The sequence below is a fragment of the Xiphophorus couchianus genome, chromosome 9, assembly GCF_001444195.1.
Source record: "Xiphophorus couchianus chromosome 9, X_couchianus-1.0, whole genome shotgun sequence".
Lineage (NCBI taxonomy): Eukaryota > Metazoa > Chordata > Actinopteri > Cyprinodontiformes > Poeciliidae > Xiphophorus > Xiphophorus couchianus.
The window spans coordinates 22,401,405-22,424,098 of record NC_040236.1 but is presented as its reverse complement, the minus strand read 5'-3'; the positions used below and the strand labels follow the sequence as shown (position 1 = coordinate 22,424,098).

The 22,694-nt window shown below is 40.6% G+C and overlaps 1 protein-coding gene across 2 annotated transcripts in view; it reads left to right on the top strand.

The window, feature by feature from the left end:
- The window catches only part of gabrg3 (gamma-aminobutyric acid type A receptor subunit gamma3), a 45,781-nt gene extending 28,807 nt beyond the window's left edge, over window positions 1-16,974 (top strand). The window contains exons 5-9 of one of the 2 annotated variants that reach the window (XM_028026666.1): window positions 1,047-1,129; window positions 5,645-5,782; window positions 10,819-10,971; window positions 13,601-13,800; window positions 15,982-16,974. In XM_028026666.1, coding sequence (XP_027882467.1) covers window positions 1,047-1,129; window positions 5,645-5,782; window positions 10,819-10,971; window positions 13,601-13,800; window positions 15,982-16,263 — 856 coding nt within the window. In that variant the 3' untranslated portion in view covers window positions 16,264-16,974. Of the gene's footprint in view, window positions 1-1,046; window positions 1,130-5,644; window positions 5,783-10,818; window positions 11,154-13,600; window positions 13,801-15,981 lie in introns of those variants that run through there. The other variant, XR_003596714.1, reaches the window with a different exon arrangement.
- The last annotated feature ends 5,720 nt before the right edge of the window (window positions 16,975-22,694 follow it).

Genomic DNA, 22,694 nt, shown 5'->3' with positions numbered 1-22,694 from the left:
CAATGACATCAGGCAGAACTGTGATTTAACTACGTGGAGGCTGCAGATTTCAGGATGTCCAGGTTCTCTTTGGGAGCGATGTGGATGTAACGGATAAGATCAGGGAACGAGTTCATCAGAGGGACAGCTCATGTCCAATGTTTTGGAGACAAAATCATAGAGGCCAGAGTGAGACGGTTTGGGCATGTTCAGAAGACGGACTGTGACTATAGCAGTAGAAGGATGCTGAGGTTGGAGCCAAGAGGAAGACCAGAGAGGGGATTTACGGATGTAGTGAAAGACAGGATAAAGGTAGGTGGTGTGAGGGTAAAGGATGCAGAGGATGGGACTAAATGGAGACGGATGATTCGCTGTGGCGACCTGCGAAAGGAAAAGTAGAAAGTAGAAGAAGAAACTTATTTTAAACAACTACTACCTCCTCTCTTCACTCCTATGTGTCTTTCCATAGACATTACATTTGCTGCTTTTATCCTGCATCCTTTCTAACAAAGTGGAGAACGCCACATCAGGGAAACACACCTCATGCTTGAGAATCTACTTACTTCCTTTCATGCTGTCCTGCCTGATTCTGGTTCTGTTTGATGTGAGAGAGGAGACAGGCTGCTATCATGATCATGAGGAGGTCCAGACGATCCGGACTAAGTGCAGCCTCACTTGATTTAGAGAAATCCGATCTTCTGATTAAATTGGTTACATTTTCATGACATTATCAGTTCATTTCCGTTAATATTTCTCATCCAAATAGAAAAGGTTTTAGGAGAAAAAAATTGTTTTCTATAAGAGTGTATTAATGAAATGTCACAAACCTGAATTTCTGTAAATTGAATAATAACCACTGATAAGGCTAAGTAGTAAATGTGAATTGAACATTATGTCTTCATTGTGTAAAATTCTACGTCCTCTTTTCTGTCTTGATGGAGTCTCTCCTCCTGCTCATCACTCATTGATCCTCAGGAAACCAATCCAGACATTATTCATGCTATTATTGAGAAAAATTTCTAATGAACTGAGGTTCTGTTTTCCCTGTTTTTTTGCTCTTTTTTCAGGTTAACTATAAATGCTGAGTGCCAGCTGCAGCTACACAACTTTCCAATGGACGAACACTCGTGCCCGCTCATCTTCTCCAGCTGTGAGTACACCACCTCGTTAGGTGATGCTTCAATAAATCCTTACTGTCTTAATGTTTACTTACAGCTGCAAGGACTCAATGCGCTTTAAAACCAATCTGTATTTTTTACGGACTTCATGTCAATACCCAGATTGCTTAAATAATAATGGATTTAATCAGTTTCTGCCAAGTGATTTTTGGGGGGGGGGGTTGTTGCCTAAATCATCTTTGAACAAGAAAGACGCTGTGACTTCATTTTTGTTTAGCCAAAATCACTTTTGGCAAAAAAAATTATTTCAGCCATTATTTTAGGGAGGTGACAATATTCTTTCTAAACTTTGATATTTTGCTATTTTAAACAAAATATCACTATACTTGATATGATTTTTTGTATGACAAAAGGCTGCAGAAACTGTGGATGTGTTGTGTCTGTACAAACTAACATGCTTTCATAGAAATTGTCCCCACTTCTTCAGCAGTATTATGTGAAATCGACTTTTTTGAGTTTTACATCATGTTATGATGTCATTCCCTCATCAAAAACACACCAGGCGTGTTGCCTTGATTATTTCATGCATGTTTGAGAAATCTACCCTGGCAACCATTCAGCTGTACAAAACGCCTGGTGGGACCTACTGCCGCTTTCCAGACGAAACTCGACCTCTGAGCTGCCGTTTCCCATCTATTGAGCTTTTGCCTCACTCAGCTCCTTCAGACTAGCCAGCAGCAATTAGCAAACACCTGGTGGAACTGAGCATCTGCTGAGCTCATTATAGGAGCTACTTGGTAATAAACTACACTGGTAATAAACATTATTAAACGGTTAACAGAGGAGCCATGTCGTGATGACTTCCTGAAGGCAGAGTTTCAGAAAGAGCGGGAGTTTTTAAAGAGACAGAGGCCCAATTTCAAGCCATTAAATTGCAATGTCAATTTTCTTTTAAGTTATATTCAAAATATATAGCATTTTTGTAACCACTGAAAACAACAGTTACTTGATTTTTCTATAAATTGGCCCTGTGTGCCTGGAAAAGACATAATACCGCCCCTTTAAATCTTCCAGAGATGCTTTCACCCACCTGGCAGAATAAGATGGATCACTGTGCTGCCAGCCACTGTGGAGATCCACACGCTGCGCTCAGCGACTACTGTTCATTTGTCAAAAGCAGCACAGGAGATGCTTTATCTGCAAGCCGTAACTGGGAGACTTTATGAATGCTCGGATAACACATATAGCATTTATTCATCTATAACCTTAAAGGAAATATGTATTTAACTAAACACAAAGTGGATTTAGATTCAGTATAACTGAGTTATATCAGTACCTGCTGCAGTGTGTTCAGCATTTATGAAGAGTATTTAGAACGGCTCTCCCAGTTAAAAGCTACAGGAGTATAAATGCTGTTGCTCTGGCAGCACTTTTAGAGTTAATGATTTTTAAAATCTGTTATTTTTTGGGAAGTAGAACAATAATACAACAAGCAACTTTAACGGTTTTTAAAAACAGGATTGAATTGGAGGTTTGAGTTTATTTTATTTTATGTATGCATCATTTTGGCCAGATGTGCATATATAAATATAATATATGGCATTTACTTTTTTCACTCCTATAATCAGAATTGGTAGTGTTCATCTCATTTGGCTGCTTCCCTGGATTCGTAATGAATAAAGCAGGACTACATTAAAATTCTGGAATTGCCTTTTCATCCCCTTTTTCAAAATGTATGGGTCATGATGAAAAGCCGAATCTGTGGCAGGAAACCAACCAATTTGAAACGAACCATTTTGGACACAAAGGCCAGTAAAATATCAGCCAGGATTATGCCTGGATCTTGTTGATGGCTGCAAAAAGTAGTTTAGCTGCAGCCCAGTGAGGAACAATCATTCAAATATTGGGTTATGTTAAGCCCGTATGTTTAATTTTGACCCACTTCAGACAATCTACAATGTATTCAAAGTTATTTGCTAAATTCTGTTTAGCAAATAACTAAATAATAAGATTTTAATTCTTTTTTCTTACAAGAGTACAAAATGTAATTCAAAAAAATTTGTCTTCAGTATTTGTGGGTTTTTTTTATATCACCTACTACGTGGATAATTAAATATCCACATTTAAATGTGTCTTAAAAACACAGACTTTGATGCGGTGTCCTTACTTTCCAACGGCTCTGTGATGGTGAATCATTCTCCGTCCGCCGCTGACGCCTCCTGTGACACGATTGGTTACTTCCTGTGTCTTGTTGCTCAGCTTCTTAAAGGCTGTCCCGTCCATCTGATGGCGATCTCAGCGCTGCTTTGAAGAAAGGAGTGCGGGGCTGAAAATGAGGCGTGAGGCGTGGATGATGTGTCATCTTGTGGCATCGGGGAGCCATTCGGTGTGATTGCGCCCCATGCAGCCTGTTAGGGTTTAAAACCTGCCTGCTGGACTGCCTGGTCTGTGGAAACATCCCGCTGAGATCCATTAGACGCATTTCCTTACCCAAAGATCAGTCCGCATGTTTCCATGGCGATGTCTCTCTTCTCATTTGGAAAAAAAAAGTTGTATTTATTTTCGGAGCCGCCGTACCTGTTAGGCTCTGGAACGATCAGAACGCCACACAGATACTTCGTGTTAATGTGGAGAGACAAACGAGACTAAGACGTGTTTAAAAATCACTTCTAAAGCAAAGGCTGCTCGAAGTAGGGATACTATAAGAGCTACTTTAATCCAGGTTTTATAAATTGATACCTAATCTCAACTAATTATTTACTATTAGAAATAAATGGTTTACAGATACCTCAGTTGTGTATTTTTGACAGATATTTAAAGGGATAAAACTCTTGAATAGAGCTTGAAATTGACTTTTAACTGTCAAAGCTGATAAATGTCAGTGACTTTGTTTCCCATCTCTTCTTGAGTTTCTTTAGATCGGTGAATTATTTCAGGTCTTTTTGTTTGCTCAGTGCTGCCACGCTGTATTTCAGTGGTTCTTTGAAATGTCGCTATTGTCCCGTATTTTCTCCAATTACAGATGACTCTCTGCGTGTTGAGCCACGGTATGAATATGTAATGCATGTTGATCTTTTTATTTGATTTATTTTTTAACATGAGATCATTTTGATCCAGTGTAACCTCACTGTAATGGTGCGTTCACACCAAAACGCGTCCGACACTTCAGGTTCGACAGGTGTGCACTTTGAATGCAGAAGCTTGACCCTTTTTATCCACACCTAACGTTTTGCGCGTCTGGTTTACGTTCAAAGTCCATGCGGAGGCGCGTCAGCTCTAGCTGTTGTTTTCCGCTGGACGCTCTTGACGCTTCAAACGCTCCAAACAGTCCAAATCTCGCCGCGCTAGACGCTCGACACGTGCCGCAAAGGCCCTCAACGCGTCTAAACACAGACTGAACGTAAACCGGACGCTCAGAACGCGTTTGGTGTGAACCCTGAGACCAAGCCCTGGTCTCAGCTAAAGTATCCAGCTGAACTCTGTGACAAATGAATTGGATCCAGTATAATTGTTGGCAGATTAAAACTGATTAAGAATGAATCTGGGTATTCAAAGTGTTCATTTTTGCACATTTTATCAAACCCGCTCTTTCATTTTTTTTAGATTTCTTCCCTCTTCTTTTTGTTGTTTTTGTTCAGTTTAAGATATACAGTATATATCCTGCATTACTGGAGGGAAAAAGTTTGAAATAATATATATAGGTGAACATTTCATCTTTCTTAATAGCCTGTAATTTTAGCAGGTCTGTATGCACCTTTGAGTGCTAGTGTAGAGTAGAGTGTGTGTTTTCTGTGTTTGACCCAGTTTGAGGAGAACGAGTCGCCGTCTGAAGGGACTGTGATCGTCTTGTCAACTCTCTTTGATTCCAGAGAGGTTCAATCAAACGAGACGAGACGTGTGAACGTGACGTTTGGTCCTGATGATTATATGTCGTCTGAAATTTTTTCACTTATAAATCAGGAGCATTCTCATGAACTGATCATTATCATCTGCTGAATATCCAAACCAATCACGCAGTGAGGGTAGCGACGAAGTTGTGCTTGATTTAATGAAATGGGTAGCGTTAAGTGGGGATTAGTTGGTGAATTATGATGGACTAGAGGAATATTTTCCCAACAATTCACATTGTTTATTTAAAATTGATTACGTTAAATCACTATCAAGCAGGATTTTAATCCAATCAGTGTTTCTACTGGAGACAATAATGTCTCCTGTTGGAGTTTGGCAAAGAAACCCCAACATTAACCTGCAATGACCGATTGTAAAAACCCTCCCGAGGCTCGGTTCGCGTTGTGCGAAGTTTGAGTCCCACAACAAGACCGACTGGCCACATCACTGAGCCAAAGCTTTCATTTAACTCACGTTTCTCCTCCTTTTTGTCTTCATTCCAGGCTGGGCTTTTCATTAAGCCAGCCTCCACCTCAAGACAAATGCAGCTCTGGGTGACCCAAGTTCTGTCTGTGTGTGTGTGGGTGTGTTTGCGGGGGATCGATCATTAGGATGTGCCATGTAGCGCCAGGGGTCACACGCTCTCTGTGTAATTCCAGACGGATACTCGCAAGACGAGATGATTTACAAGTGGAGGAAGAACTCGGTGGAGGCGGCCGACCAGAAGTCCTGGCGTCTGTACCAGTTCGACTTCATGGGCCTCAGAAACACAACGGACGTCATAAAGACGACGGCGGGTAAAGTCTGACGCGTACGACCCGGAGACGTTTTTGCCGATCAGTGTGGACACGCATGAGACGGTCCCATCTGAACACCAAAACGCTCCTTCAAGTTGTAAAGATTTATGAGCAGAACCATAAATGGGTCCATGTAAGGCAAAAAATATGAAGGAGATAAAATTAGCATGGATGGTTCACTTTCAGAACTGTATGTCAAATAAAAATAAAAAGAGCTTAATTTTAAAATTTTGCACAATATTCACATTTGTAACAAAAACAAAACTATTGGTGTCTAAGAAACTGCATAAAAAAGTGTCGGACTATAAAGCCTTTCTGTTGCCGCTGTATTTCTCGTTTTGGTTTTGAAGAGACGAGAATAAAACAAGTTTGAACGTAGTGATGAAAATCTAACGCTGCAGATAATTCAGTAGACTTCCATTCATGTGTAAATCAAGTTCTATTTTTGTCTGACCCCGAAGGACATGAATCATGATGTGCTTTTAGTTATTGTTTGATTTTCATTCGCTACTTTTCCATTGTAGAGTATTGCTTATGTTGTTGACAAAAAGACAAAGTAGAAAAAATATGTAAATAAGACTTGAGAAGAAATAATAGACAAGACGAAGCGCCAACATATGAAAATAAGACTTTAGCAAAGATACAGTAATGAGTTTTTTTAAGCATGACAGAGCCATCGATTACTAGACATAATTCTGTGTTCAGACTATCTAAAATTTCCTCTCATCTTATTTTCACACAAATCTTAAAACGTGGTGAATGTTTTCTTTCCTTCTGAATCCATTTCTTGACAGTTTGAAGGTTTAAATGACGGATCTGTAAAACGCTGAGCCAAAACCTTTTTACCGCACATTTACTGTCGTACATCTGACTGTCGCACCTTTTTACTGTCTGTGTTTTGGTTTCCGAGCAGGAAAAAAAAATCTGAAAAGGTTGCGGATAGTGGAGGCACTGGACACAATCAGTCACGCAACCTTGATGCCAAAAAAACCCATTCATATTTAAAACAGGAGCGCATAATTAGTAACATGCATGAAAATTCCCTTTTGTTTCCTCTTGCTCAGCTTATTTCTCAAGACGTGAGCGCACGCAGCAGGACAGGAAATGACGTGGCCGGTCTCGTGCGAAATTCGGTTCCCCTGTGAAAATCTGCATTGCACTGCAGCCAGAGAAGCGGATGTGGTGGATCTGAGTATGTGAGTCGCACCTGGAAAACCTTCCCGGTGACAAACCAAACACAGATTTTCTTACTGTTTCGTGTTAATCTAAACCGTTTATATGAATCTTGTCGTTTTCATTCCACCCACTGCTGCTGCAGCAGCTTCCAGACGTGTCGTTCTGATCGAGCAGGTTGCTTGTGTCTCCTGAAAGAAAACGTGAGCCGTGTCCGGGGTTGCGTCCAGAAATGCGACGCCCTAATAGCAAAGCGTGTTGCGCCCGGCGTGTTGAGTCGCTGTGAATGCCAAACCACCACAAAGCAGATTAAGACATGAGGATCCTGCCGAGTCACTGAATCAGAGCCGGCCACGTCATTTCCTGTCCTGCTCCACTGCTGGGTGAGTGCACTCCACTCACCCAGCACACACACTCTTTTCCCTCCTGCCCTCTGGGAGGCGTTACAGAAGCCTACGGACCAGAACCACCAGGCACCGGAACAGCTTCTTTCCCACAGCTGTCACGCTTTTGAACGCCTCCTGACATAAAACATAAACTATAAGGACTGTACTCCCCTATCCTCTCATACAACAATAACACATGGACTATCCTCACACACACACATCACGGACTGTTTTCTTCACACACACACATACAACCTGTAAATTTTATCTGCCATTATTTATCTTGTATTATATTATATACATATATAATCCATTCCCTAACATTCTTGTATATTCTGTATAATCAGTATAATCTGTGCATATAGCTCTCATATTTATATTTATACACAATATCTATATCTCTTGCTATAACCCCTTATAGTCCATACATATGTAGTCTTGTACATCTGTAAATAAATATTTATATCTTGTAGAGCACTTCTGGATAGATGCAAACTACATCTCGTTGCTTGTACTTGTGACAGTGCAATGACAATAAAGTTGAATTCTATTCTATTCTATTCCAAGCAGGGAAGATGCTCTCCAAAGGAGCAGCTCTGGCAATCTGGAGGAGGAAAGAAGGAGGCGGGAGGTTGAGAGAGCCCAACGACAACACAGATTCCTCAGACTTCACGTTCATCCCTTACAGCAGGAACCTACCGGCGACACAGGACACGTTACACAGCGGGAAACCAGAACCTGACGGGTTGAAGAAATCCATTTAGGGCGCAGCGCGTTTAAGAACATATAGTCCCTCTGCTGCCTTATCCCAAACAAAGACATGAGAGGCTGAGCTTATCCAACCGGTTGTCTGAGCTGCCCTGGACACAAAGCCTTGTGACCAGAACCAGAACCAGGGCTGGAACCAGACCCAGAACCAGGGCTGGGTCCATGTCTGGACCCAGAACCAGAACCAGGGCTGGGTCCATGTCTGGACCCAGACGAAGAACCAGGGCTGGAACCAGACCCAGAACCAAGGCTGGGTTCATGTCTGAACCCACGACCAGACTCAGGACTGGAACCAGACCCAGAACCAGGGCTGGGTCCATGTCTGGACCCAGAACCAGAACCAGGGCTGGGTCCATGTCTGGACCCAGACGAAGAACCAGGGCTGGAACCAGACCCAGAACCAAGGCTGGGTCCATGTCTGAACCCACGACCAGACCCAGGACTGGAACCAGACCCAGAACCAGGGCTGGGACCAACCAGTGCAGAGCCCCATTGACCAACCTCAGGGTACAGAGGTACCTGATCTCGGCCGTGGGGCTCCAGGTGACGGCTCCCAGGGTTGGGCCCTGTACCAGGGAATCCCCTGGAAACGCCCAGCCCGGTGCCAGCCGCCTGGCTCCCTTGCAACTGGCCAAGCCCCAGTGACCTTCATTCTGGGTACACGGTTTCCAGATCGCGGATCTCGTCCGGGGACCACCGACTTACCTTCTGCCACCTAACCCTTACCCTAAACCTGCCAGGTTTAGTGCACCCAAAGCCCACATGGAGCTTGGCTGGATCCCCTGGTTCTGGAGAACCAACATCCATACCACTGGTTCCACTGAACCCCGACACACCCTGGTAGCTAGGAAACAAGAACTGTCAAACTCACCTGGTTGGTGTTAAGACAGGGTTTAAAAATGCCTTTTCTCTGGGTCAGATATAGTGCAGGATAGTGCACTTCAGCTGGTGGCTCCATTAAGGTCCATAAATTTCCCATAGACATTTTGCCCCCACAGCCATCAGACCTACCGCTATGCTTATTCCAACGCCTTTTGCAATAACTTTTAAGAGATTTCTCTTTTTTGGTTTCTCAGTCAGTGACTCCTCTCTTTCTGCCTTGTCCTTAAGTTCCATCAGATCCATTTTAAAATCTTCTATCACGTTACCCAGCTTTTCCAATCCTTGCGATGCCTCCCTTGCTATCCGAAGTCTTGATTTTATTCTTAAATGGGCATTTTCAAGTTCATAATTAAGTACTTTAATTTTCCTAACTAACTTGTCATTGGATGTCGTCCTCGGTTCTTCCAAAACTAATCTTATTTCATTGATCCTTTCAATGAAGTAACCCAACTGTCTCTCTGACTCCATCAGCAACTCAGTGTTTTGATCCATTTTTGTAGTACTCCGTACGTTTTTAACAGTAGTCTGAATTGCTGAACTCTTCTTCACTGACTGAATGTATCTTGTGATCAACTAAAATTCCAGATTGCAGTTTTGTGATGTAATACAGAAAAGCGTGATGTCACAAATTGATGTCACGGCCTCAGCAGAACAAAGGGCAAACTCATCAAGTTTGAATGAAAACAATTTGTGTGTGCTTTTTTTTTTTTTTTTTACTTTATTTCAAACAAATAACATGAGCATACATACAGATGTTAACTCAAAGTCAAATATTATAAAAACAAATGAAGAATAATTACAGATATTGAGGGTGTTGATGTTAAAGTCTAGAAAGACAAAAGTTAAATAAACATATAAACATTGGTAAAATAAAATGATGTGTACTTTTTCAGTTAGGTTTTCATAACAAAATGTCAAAATATATTCAAATACATATGAAGAAGGGTAAATTATAGCAAAAAGAACAATAAAGGCAAAAAAAGAAAAGAAAAAAATAACAGGGATCTGCTTATGAGAAGTCAATTCTAGATTGAGTTGAAAAGCTTTTGTTACTCCAGGTGAATTGTATGTCAGTGGGATGACGATGTCTCCAAATATCTAATAAATTTAGCCGGTTAGAGAAGTCCAAAAGATGGTTCTGTCCATTTGTAAATATAGAGGATGTCTATACAGTTGAGTGGAAAAGACCACATAAAATCTCCCCCTAAAATAACCTTTGCTGATGGAAACGTGGTACCAAGAAGAAACATGGTGTCCTCCAGCTCTTTTAAGAAAATAATATTTAAAGAATCAGAATTATAACCATGAATACAGCAAAAAGATGTAAGAATGAAATTCAACCACTATTTGTGTTTTTGTTTTCAAATTGTGAAACCAGGAAAAACTGATATAAACAGAAAACATTTCTACCAGTTATCAATGAAAATATGAACTGCTTTTGAGCCAGTGATATTTTCTGAATATTATACAAGTGACAGGTTCGTCAATTCATCCTGTCATAAACACTCGTGCTGCGTTTATCACACAGCCTCCAACAATTTAGATGGTGTTTACTGGAAATTGGTGGTCAATGTAGAAACTGTGCAATTAGCTCCTCTGCTGGTCTATGAATCACACAGCAGAGCGCCGGACAGACTGCAGCGTGTGGGATGGAAATGACAGGATTCATATAAATGGTTTAGAGTAAGAAAATCTGTGTTTGGTTTGTTACCAGGAAGGTTTCCCAGGTGCGACTCACATACTCAACTCTGCTGCTCAACTTTCAACATTTGCAATTTGCTTGTTTTAACACGCATTTGGTAATTGGTGTAATATTTGTAACCTCAGGTGACTACGTGGTGATGACGGTGTATTTTGACCTGAGTAGACGGATGGGCTACTTCACCATCCAGACCTACATCCCCTGCATTCTCACCGTGGTTCTCTCCTGGGTTTCCTTCTGGATCAAAAAGGACGCCACTCCGGCCAGAACGGCTCTAGGTCATTTACATTTCAGAACCAAATTTATTTGTTGATTTACATTTCACTCATCATCTCATATCACTTTTTTTTCCAATTAATTCGTTTTGTCCATGTTCACCAGCGCTGCCGCTGTCTTGTTCTGCCCTTTTTATTTTTGTGCATGCCCTCTGTTGTTGTGCAGACCACCGGCCTTTATAAAGGTAAATGATTTTACTTTTTCTCACTATTGACTTTAATCATATAATTAATTCCTGCGCTCATCTGCAAATGCACTGAGAAAAGAGAATGGAGCTCCAACTTTAAAAAAATGTATGTTCATTTCTGACATAAAATCAAAGTAAGTTTGTCAAAGTTACTTTATTTACCTTTGTTTAACATAACAACCTAAACAACGTAATAAATGTACTTTTTAATTTGATAACTTGTGACCAGTTAACACAATATATTGAAGTTGAATTGTCTGTTTGCTTTTTTCAGTGTGTTTTCAAAAGATGAGTGAGTGTGTGATCGTTTTTATTTATTCGCTGTAATATAAGAGACCTTATCCTGCCAGCAGCCACCTCCATCTGCAATTAAGTTTTGAAGAATTTGAATTAGTACGAGCTCCAACAACATTCAGTTTCCGTTTGGGATCATTAAAGTATTTTTGAATTTGAGTTGAATTTGATTTCTGTCGTTTTGCGCCATTAGCCAGTACCAGCGTCTGTGTTGTGACGCTGTGGCGTCTGTCACCGCGCTCCATCATTATTACACTGGAGAAACTGGGAACAACCGAAGGGGGAACCTGGGTGCTGTCCTGGGATGTACGAGACAAATTAGCATCCAGGTGCTGCTAATCGAATGCACTCAATTAAATAATCATCAGCAAGTGTGACCGACACCATACCAGCAGGAGTTTCTGCAGCGTGCAGGTGTGTGTTGACAAAATGCCAGCAGGAAAACCATTAGCGAAACGGCTTGGAGACAAAATTGTTGCTGCCCATCAGTCCTGGAAGGGTTAGAAGACATTCTTCAATCCATTTGATGTTTATCGTTGGACACTGAGGAAATATTTAAGTGGAAAACATTTAAGATAGCTGGCTGGCAATCTTTTTGGTAAATTCCCTGCAGATCAGACTGCGTATGTCTGGAGGTTGTAGATGGAAGAGCTCCATCTCTGAAATTGTAGGACTTAGTTTGCATGATAAACGTTTAAGTTCCTGACGTCTACATCAGATAAAGACTGAAACATCACGGTTTGCTTAGAAGAGTTGCCAGGAGAAAATCTCAAATGTGGCATCACAGCTCAGTTGCGTCTAACGGCGTTTTCACACCTGATATTCTGGTAAATTAATTTCAATTGGGGACCAAAGTTGCAACATTTGCTACATTTCCATCTGCTGCGTTTCATTTTCACACTGCGCTGTGTGAAATAACCTAAAGAAATGGAGAAACCTGTTCCACCTCCTCGCCTGTGGCGGCGCTCTAACAGAGACACCTGATTGTAATGACACGGAAACCTCTGAAGAAGACATGAGCGTAACTTCCTTCTACACAAATTATAGCCATAAATTGAGTAGTGTCAGGTTTTAGTGTTTGTAGGATTTCTCTTTTGTCTTTTTTCCCCGCTAGCACTAGACTCTTAGCATTTGTTTTGGTTGTATTTACCCAGAATGCCCGGCGCTACAGTCCACTTCCTGCATGTGGAGCGGTCTCCAGTCCGCTCAGTGCCTGAACAACAAAAAAATAGAGGCGTTGTCATGACCCAGTCAAAGTCCAGACCTCTAACTGACTGACATGCTGACGTAAACATTGAAACCTGTTCGAACTGAAGTGCTGCTGTAAAGAAGAGAGAGGGAAAATTCCTTCACAGTTTAATTTAATTCACTGCGTCACAGAAATAAGGAAAATTCAAACTAATCACAATGTTGGCCACCAATGTCTCGCATTTGAGACTGATTTAAGGTTTAAGTTGTGGTCGCAAATATTGAGTCTGAATGCAGCTAAACTGTTAAATCGATGTCGTATTTAGTTTCTATCACAACTCTTCCGACAGTCTTGATTGTAGGTTAAAAAAAACAAAAACAACCTAATCTCTTGACATAACAATGTAGGAGAAGATAATGAATGCATAAAATGACCAAAGTCAACAGGTATACTGAAGAAAACGATTCATTTCCTGTGAGGTATCAGTCAACATGGATGCTCCTCAGGTGTTTACCTGCTGCTATGGCAACACCTTCAAATGTTTGCCACAGGAGGATGAGGGCAATCACAGCGGCAGCCCAGGGATAAAGGAAAAGTGAGATGCCAGCTGGTTACCATGAGAACGTCAATGAAACAGTAACAGATGTTTTATTTCTTCTTTTCTTTTTTCATCCTGACCGCCTTTAAAACTCATGAAGGGAAAAACTGGAGCGTAAGAAACTGAGAGATCTTTTCATTAGGTGCGTCACTACGAGCTCATCGAGTTTTATAAAGTTTTCAGTTTTCAGCTCTCTAATCAAAACCGCACCCCGAAACTCAGATCGACCTGAAAAGGTGTACATTTAAAAGGCACTCAGCTCTTTTGACTGTGATTTTGTTAAATGAAAAATGTTAAAAAATTGTTATTTTGCTCCAACTGAATGCATTTTTTTTTTTTTTTTTGCCCTTTTCACTCTCTCAGGGATAACCACAGTCCTCACCATGACCACTCTGAGTAGTGTGGCCAGGACGTCGTTACCCAGAGTGTCTTACGTCACCGCCATGGACCTTTTCGTCACCGTTTGCTTCCTGTTTGTCTTTGCTGCCTTGATGGAGTACGCAACGTTAAATTACTACTCATACAGCATTCGGAGGCCGAGCTACATGGAACCTCAAAGGCTGGTGAGTTTGGCCTCTAAAGTCGAGCTTTTATTCTATGGCTTCCAACTAGGATTAAATACTTTGGGATTTACGCATCCATCCTTTAATTTGACTCACCAGAGGTTGTGGGTGTAACAGCCCTACAGTGGGATTTTATATATAATATAGAAGAACTGCAGCCTACCTGAAGCCCCAAATGTTAGTGTAGCCACCTAGCTGGAACAAAAAATCATTTATTTAATTTTATCAAAGGTCTACAGTGTCTATAGAAAGTAGTAACCCCCTTGGATGTCCTACCTTTGTATTGCTTTTAAAATCAATCAACAAAATTTGGCTTTAAGGACAAAAAAGAATTATTAAACAAAATCCCCTGTAATACAGAAGCTAAAAAAAATGTTTTCCTCATACTTTTTTCCATTGGTTTAGTTGATTTTCTTGAGAGGACAAAACAAAAAAGTTTGTTTTCTCGAGATCATGAGATGATTGGTGTGTATGTTGACTTTGACTCCATCCTTCACATTCATGCCGTTTGACATATCGAGATTAACGCGACAAAACAATCGGGAAAAGGCGTAAAACTGTCGAAGTCAAGACTGATTTCAACAAAATATGCTAAAAAAAAAAAGGTGAATAAATAAATATTCACCGATTGGACAAATTGATGTATTTAGTAAAGAGAGATCTAAAGTTGAAATGGAAACATTCAATGTTCGTTTTTGGATCAACGGCAAGTCTTGGGTTTATAATTTAATGTAACAAATAATCATTTGTCACATTCTGTCATTAAGCTCAATTAATTTGGAGCAAATTCATTCAGTTTAAAGTCTATATTTCTGCAAAGGTGAGAACATCTTAAAGCGAAGGAGAACATGAATCTATATTCCCAGTAGAACTTAACTTTCATTTAGACAGTTATTTTCTTTTTAACCTCACAGACTTCCACTTGTAACATCAGACAACACAAATTACTCCGTCATCCACCCAGACAGCCCCACTTTTACAACAATGAAACCCCTCCGCCCACTTAGGAGACACAAAGTCTGCGCCTTACCGCTTCATGCCATTAGAGCATGTAGTGATTCATCGTCTTGTCGGTGTCAGGGTCCGGACCGTGAGGACTCGTCCTTTGGGGATTCACTACAGACTGTAGCATACAGTCATCGTTGAGTTTTTCCAACACGAGTAAACAAATGTCAATTCTTGAAGCTGCGGAATCATGTTATTATTCTGTCCAGATCAAAATGCAACTCCAAATTACAGATGTTTCTCACTGAAGCAAGATTACAGGTAACGCGAGCATAATATAATATAATCTCAGATTAAATTAATGAATGCAAAAAATTTGTCTTGGCTGCTTGAAACTTTTCTAAGAATTTGATGCAATTAAATTTGTATTAGTCCTGGGACTGCGCCTCAAAATGTGGGTGCTTTTTTGTTGTTACGTTTTGAGTAACTGAAGGGATTAAATTAAAATATGCTCCGTATGTCCTGATTTGTAAATAATATATTGTTTTGTTTGTTGTTCATTTAATGTAAATATCCTTGTTTTGCTCATCATCCTGCATTCCCAGGAATGGTTTCTCTGATTTTAGTTCTAGCAGTCTCAGGGTTTCCCTCAGTGTATTATAAGCCTGGCGGGCCACCAGGCTGAGCATTGCTTATTTATTTAAGTTTTTTTTTTTAATGTTTGCATTTTTTAAGACTTTATAGTTGGTGTTCAGGTATTAATTGTCCAATCTTTTAATGACACCTAATTGTTAAGTGATATTTTCAAATTTCCTGTCAACTTTAACCATTTTTTAACTCGGAAACCCAGCAAGCCGCTGGATGAATGACTGGCCTGGCACCAGACCACCAGGGTTAGCAAGTTTTCAGGGGGAAACTTGGCGTCTTTCAGCAGTCTGTCATTCATTGGTCTGGTTTGATATTCTGTTGCACTAAAATTAAAGATTGAGATCAGCTGAAACCTCCAGGTCCGCTGGATCTCCATGACAACCATGTGACGGCCCTGATCAGGATAAAACTCTGCAGACTTAACGAACCTCAGTACCCATTGTATGGAGAGTTGGTCCAGTGTTAGCTAGGCGGGGGGGGGGGGGCTTGGCACTGCGTATAACAGAACTGTTCATTTTCCTGGAAATTCAGCGTGTTTTTTTTAGCTCCGAAACGTTCAATCTAATTCTACAACATCTTGTGTTTCAGAACTTCTCTGTGCTGGACGTGAGGCCTCCTCCGCACACCGTCATCGCTCTGAACAACGCCATGTACTGGCAGGAGTTCGAGGACGCCTGCGTCTACGAGTGTCTGGACGGGAAAGACTGCCAGAGCTTCTTTTGCTGCTTTGAAGAATGCAAAGGAGGCGCTTGGAGAAGAGGAAGAGTCCACATAGACCTACTGGAACTGGACGCGTACTCGCGTGTGTTTTTCCCCACATCCTTTTTGCTGTTCAACATTGTGTACTGGGTCGGATATCTCTACCTTTAAGTACAACGCACTCGGCAGAACTGGAATCAAAAGTCAGAAGGTAATGGCCGTTAGTAGTGATGTATTATTTGTGCCAGCAAATAAGCTCTTTGGAAGGATCTACCTGGATAAGAGAGCAACATCCGGCCTGTTTCTGCTGTGGGGGCGAGAATCCAACACAGCAGAGTTTCCCTTTGTTTTGCTGTGCTGACTCAGAAAGGACTGTGGGGACAAACGGGCAGCGAGCCGCACACCGGGACTCCAGTCTGCCCAGGCAGGTAGACGGCTCTGTGTTGTAGGAATACTGTTCTCCAGCCGTCGGTCGAGTCGAGCCGATGAAAATCCAAGGACACACAAACCGTTCCTAGTGCCTTCCTTTGGAGGGGTAGATGCTATCCGTAACAATAATCAGGGAGTTATCGTTTATAGAGTAGATGGGAAGAGCCTGGCTTTGACTGATTATCAATAAGTTTATGAAGTAGTCACGTGGTACAATAGACACACTTATTGTTGGAATATCTTCACCGTTACTTTCAGCTATTTGATGGGACTAGCTATGAGGTGTTACCCGAATCAAGGTTTAAAATTATTGTAGTTATATTGGTTTTACAGTCCTTTTAAAACCCTTTGTGTCCTAAATTTAAAATGTCCACCTGGATATTTTTACTCATTTTAATTCCACGCAGTTCTCTAAATGTCCTGTGACTAAAATAAATTATCGTAATAACCCGATATTGGCTGGAAAGCGCAACGTCTCCCCTTTGAGAAACACTTGGAATTTTTCAGATAGCGCTACCGTGTGGAGGAATTACGGTACTGCAAGTTTGGCTGGATCACCGGCACTCCGTTTAGGACTTTTAATAAGATGCCAGAGAAAGTTCCAGAGTAATTTGTGTTTTCTCTGACTGTGTGGATCACAGAAAAATGCAGCTTGTCCCCTCCCCCACCTGTTACTGCACACTGCAGCTGGTTGAACGAAGGCTGTTACCATTTTTGCTTTTGCCTGCATGTAAGACAAATGCCCAACACCATTTGATCCGCTTGGCATCCCATTAACTTAACGCAGATGGTCCAATGATTGCAGCTCAACTGTTAGACTTGATATATTTATTGGGTGTTTATTCTATAAACAACAATCGTAATTATAAGTATGCTACTTCAGCAGAAGTATAAATAGTTGTTGCTTTTCCATTTACGCACAAGCAGTTATGTCAAGTTTTATATTTTATAAAAAAAATTTTTACATTACTACAACAATGAATGCTGCTTTCTACCATTTTTACTCTCTGTTATAATCCATGTTAGTAGCTCTGTTTGTTGGTTTGTTTCTTAAAGGTTAAAATGATTAGGATTTTTAAAGCATATTGGTTTTAAACATGTTAATTTAAAGCAGATGGATGGACGCCATGCTAGTGTCTGATTTGCTTGCATGCAAACAACTGACAATTATCCTTATCTTATTATTATTATATTTGCCACATTCGGAGATTGAATGATTGTTTTAATATGAGCTGGTTATATAGTAATTGAATTTTCCTATGTTCTCACTTAGATTAACCCACTCATCTGAGGAGAACACCTGATTTACCTCTGAAAATAACCGTAGAGAGGCGAGTTTTTTATTTTATTTTAACAAATCGTGCTTTTTGCTGCAGGCAGAAAACTTTATCACACTGCAAAAACACAAAATCTTGTCAAGTATTTTGGATCAAGGTTCTAGTGCAAAAATCTTAGAACACTTAAAATTAGACAAAACTAACTTAAAAGTACATTTTCAGCTTAGACAAAGTACTAGTTTCATTGGCAGATTATTTTACTAATAAGAAATTTTTTCCATGTTGTAAGTGAAATAATCTGCCAGTGGAACTAATACTTTCTTATAAATAAATAGTAAGGAAATATTGACCTAAAACAAGCTCCTATATTTTGCTGAAAATGTCCTTTAAGTTAGTTTTGTCTTATTTTAAGTCAGGAGTGTCAGACTCATTTTAGTTTTGGGCCAAATCAAGATTGGGAATGCTCTTAAAGGGCCGGTTGTGCCAGAATGTATCGATAAAACCTGTTCCCAAACTGTTAAAATATCAATGAATTCTTAAAATTAAATAATATTATTGAACATCTTTTCAGTACTTCCAGGATTTTGTGATTCTTTCTTTCTTTCTTTTCTTTTTTTAAAAATAAAAATCAAAATGTTTGTGGTACTAATTTGAAAATATTTACGATATTTCCGCTCATTTATGACGGTAAATACGACTTTTTGGATCATGGACTACAATCTGACATCAATTAAGGCTGAGGCAGCTGTTTAGTACAAGTAAAAACGTTTTTGACCATTTTTGAGCAAAATCTGAAATAAACTCCCAATTATTTGTTCACACAAAAAAAATTGTGGGGATTTGTTTTTGTTTGCGTGAATTTCCATGATAATTCTCAAGAAATTGGAGGGACTGACTGATATGATTTGGCAGTAAACAGATAAAAAACTGCATTAATTTGACTGATAACGTAATAATTAAGCACACTTAGTGTTTAGTTTAGAATCTAGGGGGCCACATAGGAAGCTATGGCGGGCCAGATTTGGCCCACGTGCCTCAAGTTTGACACGTATGTTTAAAGTGTTCTAACATTTATGCACTAGAAACTAGATCAACAATACTTTGTAGGATTTTATGTTTTTTGAACTTTGTTTCAGACGGTTACTGTTTTCCTGTCAGTTATTTCTCACAAGGGCCACGTCGTTCTTTGTCCGCCACGGCAGAAGAAAATATTAAAACCCTGACGTCTGCCAGGTTGTGAACTCAAACAGAACCTGGCAGTACAGGATGTACTGCTCAGTACAGTACAGGACGTGCGCAGCGGCCGGTTACCGTGGCAAATTTAAAGCTAACGACGCCGTGCCTCTCTTTTTCCTCCTAGAGCTAGCATCACTCTATGAAGATTGATTAACTAATCAAACTGTAGCATTATGCAGTCGATGTGAAACTGAGTGGTCACTATTACGTGACTGGAGGAAATCGCCGTGCCGGCAGAGGAGGGCAGAGTGGCTGCTGATCAACAAGATGCTGGAAAGTGTGATTGCTCATTCAGCCTGACAGCAGCGCTTCTGTTTTGTTCCTTTGTTTGGCATGAAGCTTCATGCAACACGACAGACTGTTTCTGCTTTTATTTCCCTGTAATGTTCCAAAAGAAGTTGAACGGTTTCAGTTTGTTCATCTGTGAGTTACCTGGTCGTTTCTGCTACCCTTGTTCACGAAGCCGAAGCTGCAGTTCGAGCCCCGTCTCCGGGGGGCGCCACTGGTTAAAAATTTGCGAAATGAATGGCGGCAACAAGTGGACCTCGGCGGTGTGTGTTGGAAATCTGTTCCTAAAAGGCATCCACTTTCACCAACACTGCTACTCCAGAAACACACCAGACTGAAGAGCAGCGATCTGCTCTGTCTCTGCAGACTCTGCTGCCTGAAAGGCAGGAAACGGCGTACCGAAGCGTTCGGTGGTCGCCGAGTCACACACTTGATCTGCAACACCAGCTCACTCTTACACAGAGCAGTTAATACTCTTCTATTACCTGGCAACAGCACAGAGCAGCAAAAGGCCTCTTAATCCTGCCTCAGTGTTTTGTGAAAAAGACTTTTGCGGGTCTTGAAGCCAAAGACCTAATCCATCGTCTTAATAAAGAAAGCTTTGTGTTAAAGACGCGTCTCTCAACACATTCTGTCCTGATAATCTACACTCCTCAAAGTATTTTACCAACAAAAGCTCATTTCAATCCATCTTAAGACAATGATGTCCTAGCATCCACCACCAGTGCATCTTGTACTAGAGCACGTGTGTCAAACTTGAGGCCTGTGGGCCAAATTCGGCCCACCGTAGCTTTTGATGTGGCCCTCTAGATTCTAGACTTAAATATTATGTTATCGGTCAAAACGAAAATGAGTTTAAACCCCTTTTATAGAGAATAAACTTGGACATGTCAAAAGATTTACCAGCATACTGCACACATCCACCGTTGTTCTGCTCAAACGTCGGCGCAATAAACCATCACTGTTATTTAATCTATGCAGGCGTTCTGTCTGCGCCGATGAAGATGCACTTGAGTGGCTTCGTTTACCAGTAGCCCACATAACTTTCTGATACATACAACCTACAAACATTTTCCAACGTAAAGAGACTCATTTAGCATTACACTTTAAGTCGTGGAAGGTCAGTTGATCACCAAATGTGGACATATAAGAAGATGGAGAAATCTGTTTGGACGCAGTTAAAGTAAGTCCTACACCTTTCTATGTGCGCTATACAAAACAGGAGCACTTCAACCAACACAGACCTTAAAGATGTGACAGGTCAACAACTCAATTACTTCACATTTAGAGACATTTACCACACAATTTAGATGCATCAGTAAACACAACAGGAGAGGACCATACTTATCATGGGTAATGCTTCCCAACTACTAACACATTTGATTATTAACCCTAAAAACTATCACGTCAAAAAATTCCTACAGGCATCAGCCTAGTTTAGTCTATAAATGTGTTCTCTGGTTTACAGCAGAAGGTATTTGGAGACATGAAAGTACAAACGGAGAATAGATGCCCTCTGTCAAGACGAATACAGTTTGGTGATTCAGAGTCTATTGAGACACTTTCAATGGATGAATCGGAGGCAGAGAAAACAAAAGATAAAAATCTTTTTTTTATTATTTACTTATAAACTAAGAGTGAAATAAAGAGGATACTGGCAACTGCTTGAGATGGGGCCCTTGCACTGAAGTCAGACATATTGGCTCATGTGACATGACACTATTAAAAACACAAAACCTTACAGAGTATTTTTGTCTTGTTTCCAGTGAGACTATGTGTGTACACTTGAATTAAGACAAAACTAACTTAGAAGTAACCTATCAACAAGAAAATTAATATTGATACAATGTGCTATTTCAATTGTCAGATAATTTCATGTATGACGTGGAAAAAATGTTTTGTTATCAGAGAAAAATTCTGCCACTGCATCTAGTACTGTTGAATCAACATTAAGGATTTATTGACTTAAAACAGACTCCTATTTCTTGCAGAAAAGTTACTTGCAAGTTAGTTTTGTCTTCTTTCAAGCTTACTAAAATGTTAAAATCTAGACCAAAAATACTTGGTAAGATTCAGTGTTTTTGTAGTGTATGACAGATTAAAGTCTCTCCAGCAGACCTGTATTTGCACCAATAAGCACAGAATGCTAAAACAATGATTCTTTTGTGGTATATGTCTTTTGCAAATAAAAATGCATTACCTTTTAATGTGAAATATGACATTTTTGACAAAGTTGTGTTGGTCAAACTGGCAAAAATAATTCTCCTCTGGCAGTCGCCGCTTCTCCATGACCAGCATTTGTTTTCTGATTATTTTTTCTTGATCATTTTCCTGTCGTGTCCCTCGACCAGACAGCACACAATGCAGTATTATTCCCCCAAACATCGGGGAAGCAAAGAGAGGGCCTGGGGCTGGGCTCGGGTCCCAGCTCAGTATTGGCATGTTTTGTCGCTCCACGGCTGAGCCTGGAAAGCGGCTCCGGGGCGCCGCGTCATCTGCGCCGAGGATAACTGCGACTTATGCAGATCTGGGGGCGTCCATGACGCTGAGCTGGTGATGAGGCGGTAAACTCGTTCCTCTGTTGCCGATGCTCCGTGTCAACATCTCTAACACTAACATTGCGTGTTTTCGCGATTCGCCGTGTTTTGGCCCTTAAGCAGACACAATCTTCGGCGTATTAGAGCGTTTTTGGTTGGGTTTTTTTGTTAACTTAGTTCAACAGACTAAGCGCAAACACTGCTCAGCTTTCGGTGAGTGTTGCCTGAATAAATAAGCCAAAGACTCTTCTGTTCAGTTTCCTCTGCCATACTGGAACCTTGTTTTCTGTATGCCGTACTGTTGCAGTAGCTGCCACTGGAGTGGAAACTTACAGCGTAACAAATATTAATGTCTGATATTCTTGAAGGTGTTAGAGTTAGGCTTGACCCTAACCCTATTCCTAACCCTAATCCTAACTCTACCCATTTGTGTAACGATGGACAATCTTTGTGCTAAAGGCCTCTAAGACTTCTGAAAGGTGTTACACATTTTCAACTTGCCTTTCTTCTGTCTACACGTTTTCTCTTCTTATACAGCTGATGCTTCGCTTAATCTGCTTCAATCCGCTCATACTTGTGACATCAGTGTAACATGCAGTACAGTAGATGTGCCATATCCAGTGGTACACTGGAGTACAAGTGTAAGGGTGTCCCGTGTGTGTGTGTGTTTTTTAATATGTCGTTCTTTTGGCTTCAGCTTTTCTGATTCGTTCTTAATGTTCCTGCTCCCACCCACACTACTGTCGCTTTTTATATCTGGAATGTGCGATAATGATGAAGGGGAAAAAAATTTTGAATTAAAGTTTTTTTTAGAAACATAAAGGAGTGTAATCAA